This window comes from Plasmodium knowlesi, assembly GCF_000006355.2.
Source record: "Plasmodium knowlesi strain H genome assembly, chromosome: 13".
Taxonomy (NCBI): Eukaryota; Apicomplexa; class Aconoidasida; order Haemosporida; family Plasmodiidae; genus Plasmodium; species Plasmodium knowlesi.
In genome coordinates this window covers 633,641-646,460 of record NC_011914.2, presented here as the reverse complement: position 1 = coordinate 646,460, position 12,820 = coordinate 633,641, and the positions used below count along the sequence as shown (strand labels likewise).

The 12,820-nt window shown below is 42.2% G+C and overlaps 3 protein-coding genes across 3 annotated transcripts; all 3 read left to right on the top strand.

Annotated features, from left to right (window-relative positions):
* Positions 1-1,010: 1,010 nt before the first annotated feature.
* Positions 1,011-1,913, top strand: PKNH_1313700 (U6 snRNA-associated Sm-like protein LSm3, putative; the record flags this gene model as incomplete). The annotated part of the gene is made up of 4 exons (XM_002258090.1): positions 1,011-1,035; positions 1,170-1,255; positions 1,487-1,576; positions 1,839-1,913. The coding sequence occupies 4 exons, from the start codon at positions 1,011-1,013 to the stop codon at positions 1,911-1,913; spliced, it is 276 nt and encodes a 91-aa protein (XP_002258126.1).
* Positions 1,914-2,692: 779 nt separating this feature from the next.
* On the top strand, positions 2,693-9,417 carry PKNH_1313600 (conserved Plasmodium protein, unknown function; the record flags this gene model as incomplete). The annotated part of the gene is made up of 17 exons (XM_002258091.1): positions 2,693-2,740; positions 2,925-2,979; positions 3,185-3,277; positions 3,413-3,895; positions 4,092-4,171; positions 4,321-4,392; positions 4,526-4,571; positions 4,669-4,733; positions 4,865-4,955; positions 5,123-5,200; positions 5,353-5,490; positions 5,665-5,776; positions 5,906-6,071; positions 6,218-7,372; positions 7,544-8,519; positions 8,656-9,071; positions 9,271-9,417. 17 exons carry the CDS (start codon positions 2,693-2,695, stop codon positions 9,415-9,417), a joined length of 4,221 nt encoding a protein of 1,406 aa, XP_002258127.1.
* Positions 9,418-10,616: 1,199 nt separating this feature from the next.
* On the top strand, positions 10,617-12,272 carry PKNH_1313500 (conserved Plasmodium protein, unknown function; the record flags this gene model as incomplete). Its single annotated transcript, XM_002258092.1, has 1 exon — positions 10,617-12,272. One exon carries the CDS (start codon positions 10,617-10,619, stop codon positions 12,270-12,272), a length of 1,656 nt encoding a protein of 551 aa, XP_002258128.1.
* Between the last annotated feature and the right edge of the window lie 548 nt (positions 12,273-12,820).

The window sequence follows — 12,820 nt, the reverse complement described above, 5'->3', positions numbered from 1 at the left end:
GCATGTGCTTTATGTGAATATGGCTCTTGTTCGCAGCCGGAACAAACTCTGGCAACACCATTTTGTACCTCGCCAAGTGTGTTTTCGCATGGCGTGCGTGTATGCACAAAAAAGGGGGGAGTTGGTGGAAACCTTACACCAAAGCTGTAACACCCTGCGTGTAAAAGGGAACTATCATCTTGAGGGTGTTTCCCCTGCGCTGCCACCCTCCTTTATCAACCCCCCTCAACATTTTTTATAATGCTTTAAAAATTAATCATTTTAAAAACATCATAGAAGGGAGAGTAGGTCCCCCATCCGACTGAGAAGGAAATGCTAATATGGCAAAAAAAAAAAAAAAAAAAAAAAAAAAAGTGCAACTTTCCACTCTGTAAATGTGCTAATGGGTACTTATTCTAAAAAGCAAATTTTTAGCCAAAAGGATATGCACAGAAAATTGTGCCAAAACTGTTACATATACACGCATGTGGGCCGCTTGCATAGATAAAGCCCCCCCCGAAAAAGGTCGCTTGGACTGTGGCATACAAATTCCATCAGGCGAAACGAAAGCGCAAGTGCTGATCAGTCGCCTTGTCACTCCGTTCCTACGACTACACTCTGAAACGAAATTAAAGAGGCACCAAATTTTAAAGGGGAGGCCAAAATTTGGTAACTGAGCATAGAGAGGAGCTACCTTTTACCACCGCGACATAAGGTTTTTTTTTCCCCTTAATTGATTGTTCCTTTCTTTTTCCCATTTTTTTTTTTTTTTTTTTTTTTTTTTTTTTGCGAATAAAAATAAGTCGAAGCAACCCTTTGAAGAGGGCACTTGCTTGAACAACAAGAAACTCCAACCGGCCCAAGTAATCTGGGCGAAGCCATCTGGCTGAAGGAAACCGTCGCGAACGAGCGAATTGTACTGTTTACCCACACAGGCAAGACGACAGCTCAGGAAGTGCCATCTCTTCTAAGAGCATATTTGCCAACTGCCTTGTGCACCCACTCCCTACCCCAAACTGGACTAAACCAATATGGAGAAAATAGCCCTAATACAAAGTAACTTGAAGATGGGAAAGCTACCCAGTGATAGGGACTAATTTGAGAGAGGAAAAAAGAGGGCGGCATTTGTTATAATTCCCTTTTTTTTTGATGAACCCATCACATTTTCAACTCCAACGTGCTGTTCGCAGATCCCCTGGACTATATTCGCTTGAATATGGAGGAGGAGGTGTTTTTAAAATGCAAAGGAGACAGAGAAATTAGAGGAAAATTAGACGTAAGAATTTTTTTTTTCTCTCTCCCCCTTTTGAGAAAGCGAGCTCTTCCACGCGGGGCGTCAAGTCGGAACGTTTCGTTGAAGCGTTCCGTTGAAGCGTTCCGTTGAAGCGTTCCGTTGAAGCGTTCCGTTGAGATGTTCCGCGTCGGCAGGCTTTTTCAGCCCTGTCTGGGTTCCGCCAACATGCCCACTCTCACATACTATGCACACCGCTACCCCCCCCTCCTAAAGGCATACGATAACCACTTGAATATGATTCTGTCCAACGCGCGCGAAACGTACAAGCAGACCGTCATGGAGAATGATGAGGAATCCGTAAAGGTACGCAACGAAACGTACTCCCTTACTGTGTGAATGGAAAATAGCTAGCTGAATAGAGAAACAAACAAATGAGTAGCCCCTACAATGATAGGGAGTATGCACGTGGGAATCTTCCCACTCAGGGACGAAAGAAGAAAATTAAAAAAAGCTGAAAAAAGTGATGGAACTTTTTTGCCACATGGGGATTACAATGTGGGCATATTTTTGCATGTGCCTTATATCCCCATTTTTTTTATTTTATTTTATTTATTTTTTTTTTTAGAAAATCGAAAGGAACCTAGACATGGTTTTCGTTCGAGGAGACTCCATCATCTTAGTGTCATCGGCGACGAAGTAGGAGAAGCTCTCCGCAACATGTAGAGGCGACCATCACATTAACATGTTTGCACACTACCACATATACATAAGGCCTCCTGTTCCCATGCGTGTTCGTTTGATCCATCCCTTCACTATGATCACGTATACATGCAATCAGCGTTTGTCTCCGCGGGATGCCGACCCATTTTCCGCATTCCCTTAGCACACTTCCCATCTTGGCATATGCAGGCCATCATTGTATTGGTCGAATTTTTAGGCCCCCCATTTCTCGCAAAATTATTTTTTATTTTTTCCGATCAATTACTAACGAGAAGTTAGTTATTATAGGCACATAGTGAACTTTTAATTTTTTTTTAAAAAAATGCCTAACGAGCATATGTAGACATATTTTAGAAGAAAAAAAAAAAAAAAAAAAAAACATTCCCCTGTGTGCATTTCCTGTGTAACTTATTGGTGAAGCGAAAAAGAGCTTTTCCACAGTGACAAATTACAACGTTAACAAAATGACCCATCGCGCATGACGCAGGAGTGAACATTTGGCCCATACAGAAACGGGAGTGTTTTTTAAAAAAACTGAAAGGGATACCATCGGGGAAAAAAATACACGCTTTCTCCCAGGGGGAGCGGGACGAGGGGGTTATCCGCCCCATTGTATATACTCTCTGCGTGTACATTCCGTTGTAAATTTTTGTCCCCCTGGAGGGCTGTGTTGCGTGTAACGCCTTTGGCGTGGCCCCTGAGTTGTGACTCCACACTGATACATCCCCAGATGGACGCGTTTCTCCTCGGCTTGGCAAAATGGAATATAAAGAAAAGCCCGAGGGACCCTTTTTTGTCTCCTTCTACGTAAAAAAACGAAAAAGAAGCAAAAAAAAAAAAAAAAAAATAAAAATAATAATAATAATAATAATCCAAAAATAAGGGGGATAAACGGGGAAGCTTCCTTGCAACGCTGTGCTTCGCTGCTTTGCTTGTGATTCCCATTTAATCCCTCTTCCTTTCCTCTCCCCCTTTTGTTAACAAAAAAAAGGTGACCAACTTCACGGCATCCGACGATTTAGCATCGTACAAAATAAACATAACAGGTGGGGGGGTTGTCTAGCCAAACGCATAAATGTTACAAAAAAAAAAAAAAAAAAAAAAAAAAAAAAAAAAAAATTGATGAATATAAGGACAATATAAAAATGATAGACACTTAAATATGCACACATATAATACGTGTATTCTTTGACCATCGTGCCAAATTTTTTATACACTTTTTTTTCCCCCCCTTGTCTTCTCTCTTGTAAGATTTCTATGGAAACTGCTACGAGTCCAACCTCATTGGAAAGAATAATTACCGCCAAATTAACTTCCCCAGCAACTACATCGAGATATGTGAAGGTCTGAGCGGTGCGGGGGGTGGAGAACCAATGTGTGAACTCCTTCGCCCAGTATCGTAAAGACATTAGCAACTCTGTAGCTTTTGTACCTTCCTGTAACCTCCATTTGCTGCGCTAACCAACTTACCTTTTGCAGAAACGGCCATCAACGACATCATCCAGAGTTGCGTAAAGGTGGACGTTTTCGCAAGAAATAATGACCCTGAGGGGGAGCCGAAGGACAGGAAAGATGGTGGTAGCGGTGACGAGAAGGGTGATGATAACAACGGTGGCGATAACGACAGTGACGATGGCCCCAGTGGCAGTTTTGTGCGTATCGGGTCGGAGAACATCAAGGCCTTCCCCTTTCTGCACGACCAACTAATCATCACGAGAAAGATCGTTGCGTCGTACAGGTGCGGGGAGAAAGGCGGAAATAACTCCGCAAATCAGAATGAAGGCGACCAAGCGGATGAGCCGGTGGATCCTGGCGAAAAGGGTGACAAGAGTGATAAAAAAAGGAAGAAAAAAAATGCAGACAAAGATGAAAAGAAAAAAAAGAAAAAGGATAAAATAAAGGGTAACTCACGAAGGGAAGACAAAAAATCGGATAATTCTCTCAAAACGGATATTGACATAAGTGCGTTTGCCACGATATATGTGTGTGTGTGTGTGCATGTGCGTATGTATGTATGCCTTTCTCTCCAGCATGCGGTTTGTGTCTAACTCACCAAATTGTTCACCCCGACTTGGTCTACATTTGCCTGACCCGTTCATATTTTTTTTTTAATTTTTATGGAATTTTTTTTTTTTTTTTTTCACTTTCCCCCTGAAAGGTTTTCACATCACGCTGAATATAAATTCCTTGGTGGGCAACTACTGCGGGAGGTCCTCGTACAACATAATGAATGTGAAGGTTAACTTGGAGAATCACCCGTTCGAGATGGCACAGTCTTTCACGCCGTTTGGTTGTAAACCACCAGAGTGTTCATGTGTGCAAAAAGAAGGAGCAAGCTAATTTGTGTGTGTGCTTTTTTTTTTTTTTTCCCTTCGCTTCGTTACAAGGTTGATGGGGTATACAACATCTCCAAAGCTATTGATGAGAAAATGGCGAAGAAAAATTCGCACACATTTCAAGTAAGCGCATAAGAAGTGAACTGATGTAGACAAGGAAAGAGATGAGTGGGAGCATTCAGTTGTAACTATCTCACTCTCATGCTTCATTTATTATCGTTTTTCTCCGTTTTCTTTCCTTTTCTTCCCCTTTTAGTTGAAGTTTTTGGACTTTAGCCTAAACGATGGGGCTCTCGTTGAAGGTTAAATTATGGGGACCCTCCTCCTAGGTGCCCTATCAAACGACTCGACTTCGAAACATTCTTCGAAAATTCCCGCCGATACATCTCCTCCCCCCAGATGAGCAAGACAAATACAAAATTGTGTGGAAAAAAAACGACCTGTATAAGTATAGAAATATAAAGGTAGCGTAATTAATCAGTCTGGAAAAGAACAGTCGGGGAAGGAACCACATTGTGCGTACACTATATCGAATTGCTAAATCGCAGTTACAAAAAGGAAGAAAAAAAAAAAAAATTCTTTTTTGCATGCACAGGAAATTGAATATATTTACAACTTTCTGTTTTACGAATCTTTTAACGTGAATGCATACTTGCTGTGTGTGAACGAGGGGAAGAAGCAAAGGGGTATGAACGGAGAGCGGACAAAATAATGAATGACTAATGGATTTGCCATTTTGTTCCAGAGAAATATGAACACTGTTTTGTCCCTGTGCATAGTTTCATCCCCACACGAAATGAGCAACCATGCTGATATATTTCACTCCATGCCACTGTCTCACTTCTTTCTTCAGACAACGCCACCCCCAGCGTAATGGATACCCTCTGCGGAAGGTTCCAAGTCAACATTTCAGACGTGATAACAAACGCAGGTAGAGAAAAAAGGGGTTTATTACACACATAGAAATTTTTTTGCACCTCCCATAATAAGGACAACCGAGCATAATGGTTCTCCCACTATTCAGTTCATCAATTTTTCATCAACTCATTTTACTTTATTTATTATATATTCGTTCCTCCGTAGTTATCAACGCCAAGTACCAATTGCAATCCATGAATTCACCAAAGGGGGAGGCGAAAAGTGGCCGGGAAAATGAAGGCAATGAAGAGTCGTTCGTCTACGGAGGGGCTTACATCCTACTGACCATTCAGTTTTACAAGCGTATGGAGAGAACAGCTAGAGATGAGGAAAATTCCACAGCGTAGATCTCCGCAGCTGCAGGGTGTTGATGATCTCTGAAGCTACCTCGGGGATTCCAGCAAAGATCACCCCCTTTTATTTTACCACCGGCGTGAACTTACCGAAGCTTCGCAAAATACGCCTACCTTCCTGCAGCTTTCTTCAAGAAGGAAAAAGTGGAATTTCCCCTGCGGATATTTAACGTGATGGGAGGCGGTACAGAGAGCGATAAGAAGGAAAGCGACTGCGTCGAGGATGTGTTCAACAGGTAGGGTGTATTAGATGTAAGGTATCGTTCGTAAGCCCTAGTAAGCGCTAGTAAACGGTCATGCCGCAGAACACCACTTCTTAACAGCACTTCGCAATACAGCCTCGCAACACCGTTCCGCTACACCAGGTCCATCATGGAGGGAATCCAATACGTCAACCTCCAAATCGACAAGCTGAAGGAGGAAGACCAAATAAAGATTTACAGAAAGTCCAAAGAATACGTCTCGTTCCTGGACAGTTTGAGGGAAACGCCCACGTACTTGAATCTTTACAACAACATCAAGGAAATCATGGTAAGTTGTTACCGGAGCGACTTGGTTGTCTCTACGTTACTTACCTACTTGTACATTTGCTCGTCCGATCCGCTTGTCCATTTGCGGCGAGGATGCCACCCAGGTGGTGAGAACCCAACAATGAAACTTCTGTTCTACCACCTCAGATCAAGCTGGCGTACGAAATTGTGCGGAAAAAAGTGTACCAAAATTTTAACCTCCATGATGACGTGATGTTTGAGGAGGAGAACGGTCAGGAGAAGGAGAAAACGACAGAGTCAACCTCGGAAAAAAACATGATGGAAAAATCGTCCTGCGGAAAGAAAGCCATGTCAGAGGAAAACGAAAACTGCATCCTGGCTCATCTGTTCAACCTCGTGAACGAATCATCCAACGTGATCATCAACGGCTACTTCGAAAAGGAGAACCACCTTAACATGAATACACTACGCGAAATAAAAGAAAAAAACAACATCACAGATATAGAAAACTATTTATTCAATGTGGTACAAGAGAGCGAGTTTTTATTTAAGTATAGGAAGACTGCCTATTTCTGCGAAGCTATGTTGGTTTTACTCTTTAGGAAGATAACTTCTTGCGGAGAAAGTACCAAAGGGAATCTCTCATCACAGTTGGAAACACAAGATTATAATCATGTGGTTAATATGTTGCTACATTATTCCGACTATGACGAGGAAAAGGAGTACACACAAAGAGACAATTACATGTACGAAAAAAAAAAAAATAAAGATGAAAAAAAAAAAAAAAAAAAAAAAGAAGATATATTAACATGTATGATAAACGGCATGAAGGGAAAAAATGCCAATTCTTACTTGTTCCATTATATGGACCACTTTAGCGAAGTGATTCTAAACGGGAGGGGAGAAAGTTGCGCGGCCGATGTATCATCTGTAGGGGAATCACCTGTGCAGGACGCTGAACAGGAGAATATCATCTCGATTATAAACTTGCCACAGAATGAAGAAATTAAAAAAATATTTATTGATGTCCTGTACACATATGCCAAAACTTTGCTTATAATGAGTAGCCACCCCGGTGGCCAAGTCAACAAGAAACAACAGCGTCTGTGCTACGAGCAGTACTGCGTGGAGAGGAGCGAACAGGCAAAAGACAACTTTACAGGGGAGGGGGACAACGGTGGAGCTACCCGAAAAGACCAGATCTACAAGAAGGCCTACGACCAATTCAACGACAACTTTGAGTGCCACAACAATTTCAACTCATACGACAAGTACCTGAACAGAGAAAATGTGGACACCTGCATTTCGTGTCTATCAGCCTACGTGGAGCTCACGAATTTTGTAAGGAAAAGGAGAGCAACATAGATTTACTTCCCAAACGGCCCAGTCACAATTTGGTGGATGGATTCACAATTGGATGGCTGCATGCAGAATTGGGGTGTAACCCATTCATGGTAACGTTCCCCTCGTACACAATTCACGAAAACATGCCGCTACGTTCCCCCTTTGCAGGAAAACATCGAAAGCATTTTCACCTTAGCCTTGGCATACCTGAACGCTCATAAGTATGAAGAGGCCGAGAAATTAGCTAGCTATTTGATAGAAATAATGAAAATGAAAAAATGCCAAAGGAGGAAAAAAGGAGGATCTCCTTCTTGTCCGGCCTCCTCCCCTGAGAAACCACCAGAGGAAGAACCCCCCATGGACATGAAAAAGTTCCACCTCTACAGCTCATTTGGTCAAACCCACATAGATGTAACTGTGGAGATTTGCGTGTATATAAAAGCCTTGTGCTTCTATTTCCAGCGGAACTACGTGCAGTACTACATTAATATGAGCATCCTGATGAGCACCAACGAAAATGAGCTGCGCCTGGAGGTTGAGAAGAGTACTTCTTCGTTGGGCGCTTATATAGGGGGAAAGGACCCCAGCGGAAAAAAGGCAAAATGGGAAGAGACTGAAAGGAAGGATAAGACGGGGGCTTCCCGCAATAGGTGCAGTGTCGACAATGTGGGTGGTATTTCAGGTGTTGCAGATGGTGCGAGTGACGAGGCGGTACATGCCCAAGATCAGCATAGGAAAAAAAAAAAAAAAAAAAAAAGTACAAAAGGAGGAGAAGACGCATCCCAAACTAACCCCGAGGGTAAGGAAAGTGCCTTGAATGACCAACCTAGCACAGACAAAGAGGAGCCAGAAAATAAAAAAGAACAGGAAGTTGCAAAAGCGAAAGGAACGAGAAATAGTCAAAGAGAACAACCAACCTTAGGGGAAGACCAAACCATGTTGAATTGTCCCGACACGAATTTGTACAGACAGATCCCAGAGAAGGACACCTTGATGTTGTTGTTTCTTATTCATTGCACAAAATTGAATTTACTAAATATCGTTATGTTTATTCACGAAAACAGGTGGAAGTTTCTAACGCAATCGTCCTTAGACATGCCTCTGTACAGGCAACTCATCATCCGCGCGTTCTTTGCAGTAGGAGGTAGGTCTCAAAGGAACGTTTTGAAGGAGGACATTCATGTATCCCAAATGAGATAGCTTTTCATCTTCACCATCATGGTCATCCTTCGCTTCTTAATTCCCTTCCTCCTCCTCTACGTTACTTACCTCTACTTCAGAATTCGCCAAATGTGTGGAGCTGATAGATGAGACGAGTGAGCACCTGCGCAACCTGGACTTCCTGTACATCTACGCACAGAGCTCGTATAAACTGGGAGACTACCCCAAATGTGTAGATCTCCTGAAGCAATATTTGCCTCTCTGTAGATTGAAGAATCTTCGCGTAAAGATGCACCTAAGGTTGAGTAAAATATACTTATCGCTTGGCAATTTTGAAGACAGTAAAAAGGAGATTAAGAACTCACAGCAGATTTGTAAAACTAGCTATTCGTATCTGTACTTGGGTTGTTACTACTTAAAAAGGAGAAAATACTTGCAGGCGTACAGGCTCTTGTACAAGTCAAACGAAATGAATATTTTCAACCACAAATTGTGGGCATATCTATGTATGGCATTTTTGCACCTTGGCATGCGGGTATGTCTCCATAATTATGTGATCATCTATCCTTCTAATCGGAGGAGCAGACACACCGTCGTGTGTTTTTTCTCTTCTACTCATTAGATGGAGTAGTAGCTAGTGTGGAAAAAAAAAAAAAAAAAAAAAAAAAAAAAAATGTAGCGACTGCGAAAGCGAAAAATTTACCTTCCCCCTTTTGGCTAACCCCAATTTGCAGGACCAAGCTGATAAATGTCTAGGCAACTTTATAAAAATGAAAAAGTACGACAAGAAGATTATTTCCGAAATGGTGGACACGTATAAGGAGGTTGGATACGAGAAGGGGGGGCAGGTGTTGTCAACTCTCCATGCAGAGGGAAGCTAAAGTGTTTGTGTGTGTGTGTATGTATGTATGTAACTGTGGAGGGTATACTCCGTGCGCCACTTGGACAGTGTTACTGGGAGTCGCCAACCCCGGGGTAGTACTCCTTGGAAAATGAAATTCGAAATTTTTCGAGTCAATTTGATGGCCATTTCTCGAGCTATTTTCCGAACTACTCTTCCCGCAATCTTTTCCCCCCCTTCCGTTGCAAGAAAGCGAGGAAAACAAAAGGGATCGGACTTCTACTGCGGGCCTTAAAATTCTGTACTGGGGGTAGTGTTCTCTCCATACGCAGAAAGGGGAGCCCCCACGTGAACTATATACCAATTTATCAGAAACAGATCAATCACATGTCAAGAAAAAGAAAAGTGAACAGTGCAGCTTAACAAAGAAATTGCTGTCAAAATAATGTATCATTGTGTGTATATATATATATATTTTTTTTTTTTTTTTTTTTTTTGTCCCTATTTCTATTGCCACCTTGTCACAGAAAGCTATACAAAGGAACTTTTTTTTTTTTTTTTTTAAATGATATATAGAGGAAAAAAAAAAAAAAAAAAAAAAAAAAAATTAGATTTCTGAGATTGGAATTACAAGCGGGTTAGGCAGTTTTGTCAAAAAGAGGGATAACACACATTTCTCACTTTTTTTATTTTTTTTTCTCACCAAGGAGTGTGTATGGGGGGGAACTATACAAGAGCAGTCGTCTCTACCATCTTGTGTGGTCGCTAAAACGGGGGGCGCTGTGAACTAGCAGTAGTCGTAGCATGAAAGAACATTTGTCAAAATAATCTATGCTTGTTTTTTTATATGGGTTAGAACTTTTTTTTCATTCGTTTTATTTGAGAGAGAGGCTGGTGAAGGGTGAGACATTTCTCGGGGGGTGGTGGCTATTTCATCGTGTGGGAGCAAGTTAGGTGCAGAGGACCACTGGTGTGTCTATCGGTGTGTTCGCCCCGCCTTGCCTATAAGAAGTCACACTGTTTTGCATACGTTGCTTGGGACTGCCTCCCAAAATGGTCCCGGGGCAGATCAACCGCGAAAACGACCTCAAGTGATAAGGGGAAATCAAAAAGGGCCTACCGTAAAGGAGCAACAGAAGTAGGAGAGAGAATAAAATAAATATATCGCAGATAAGTACAAGCAGTAACACGAACGGAAGAACAAACGAACAGGCGAACCATGCGCGGCCACCCCAAAAAATGATTAAAAATGAACATGGAAAACAAAATGGCAAAAGCGCAGTTGGGTACCTTGTCCTCGTGTTAGCCTACATCTTTATATCGGCGCTGTTGTCATTATACTGCATGGTCAGGAGGGCAAAGGGGGAGCTCCAAAAGTGTCGACCGATAAATTGGCATTTGTGCCGACTTAAAACATTTATTAAAAAAACGATAAAGAGAATCTTGGCCTCATCCACATGGTCCGATCTGAAGAGGCACTGCGCCGATGAAGAAATTTTCGAAAAATTTTTCAATATTTTTAAGCAACGAAAATGGACCCCATCTGATCCAAAAGAAGGAAATATGAAAACGCCAAAACATATTTATATTATTTTGAAAACAAAGGATGTTATTATACTACGGGGAGAGAATAAACTTTCGCCTTACCTCGTAAACATTGCTGTATGGGTGTATGAGCACAAGGTGGCACATATGAGTATCTATGTGGCTGAGTGTCTTTTGGACTCTGTCTTCTTCGATGACTTGGCGCGTGGGTTGCAGAGACGCGGATTCTTGATGATTCCGTCCGCAGGGGGTGTTGCCGATGTTGGAAGTGTTGCCGATGATGGCGATGATATGTCTAAGCCGCGCAACGCCACTAACCTTTTCATCGGGCATACACACGAATTCACTGTCACGAAGTGCAGCCCCCCGGAAACGTCCCACACGCTCCACCTAAAGTTCGTGAACAAATCGAACGCGCACAACAGACTCATCGACATAGCGGAGGGGAGCAACATCACTTCACAAGGGGAAGTAGTAACAGACGCACTCCGCCACCCTATGTGCAATAAAACTGTGGACGGATCAATAAGAAAAATTATCGACTTTGATAAAAAAATGTTATTCGAAGAAAAGAGAAAAACATTCCAGAGGGTATGCTACGTTCTCTTTTTTCTCTTCACCGAAGTGAAACAAATAAGTATAACACAGTTAAAGCGACTCCTTCCTTCCATGTGCAAGAAGGTGGAATGGGGCGTGGCGCATATTATAAAACGCAGCACCTGTTTCGTTACACAACTAGGGGTATTATACTCTCCGGTGGATACAAGCGAAAGCAACCTTTGGGAGAAGACTCAGACACAGAAGACGAGAACAAAAATTTCAAGTGTTAATTGTACCATGGAAGAAGTAGAGAAGAGGGACGACTTCCCTTGTAAAGATAAGGAACCTGAAGGAGATACAAAAACAACACTTGCACTTATGAATGAATTTCTCAAAAACTCTATCGTAAAAGATGAGCAATCAATAGACACCATAAAGCAGTTAATAGAGAACAACATACCTCTGTATGTCCAACCCATATGCAATGATATTTTCGAAGCTTCTTTTAACGATACACAAGTGGATGTCGTTCTGTCCTTAAGAATAGGCCTCATTGATTATTTGGCTTATACACTTCAACGTTATCAGAATGGGAATTCCCTACACAAAGAAAATTTCTTCTCCTTTTTCAAGGATTATTTCAGTTCCTTTTTTTTTTTGTATAATGTTATTCACCCTTTTAACAAGGACGGGATTCAGCCTTGGGTTTTGTCCAACGCGGAGGTGTATGAATTTTTTGATTACAGCGTTGCGTCTGTGAGACAGGCACTGGCTTACTACGGCAATTCTCTGCAAAGGCATGGCTGCTGATGCCACGCACGCTGAAGGGTATGTGCATATATATGTATGGAACATGTTATGTACGTATGTACGTATGTATGTGTGTATTTTTTTTTTTTTTTTTTTTTTTTTTTTTGTCACTCGTATTGCTTTTGCGAACATTCGCCCCGGCGACAACAACATCGTTTTCGCGTAGTAACAATCTATTGATATCTATGAACAGACCAAGCGAATGGTGTACAGAGTTCCAGCTTAGGAACCCCCACCCCCCCTTTACGTACCATCCAGTCCACTATTCCGTGTGGCGGAGTTGCACCGCAGATATCCTTTTTCATTTAGCATCAGCGGGGCAGAAGACGCTATACCAAGTACTCTCTTTCGCCAAGGAACGTGCTGCCAACCTAAGCACCGCCAACGAACGTTGCCACCATTGAATCGCTACTTAAGAAATAATTCGAAAGGGCGTTTCCTCTGTTTTACGCCCTGCGTGGCGGTGTTTTCTTCCGCATCGTTTCCAGCTTCCTTTGCTGCTCTTTCCTTTACCCATCGTGGGTCTTCCCTCCGGCCCGGCTAATAGA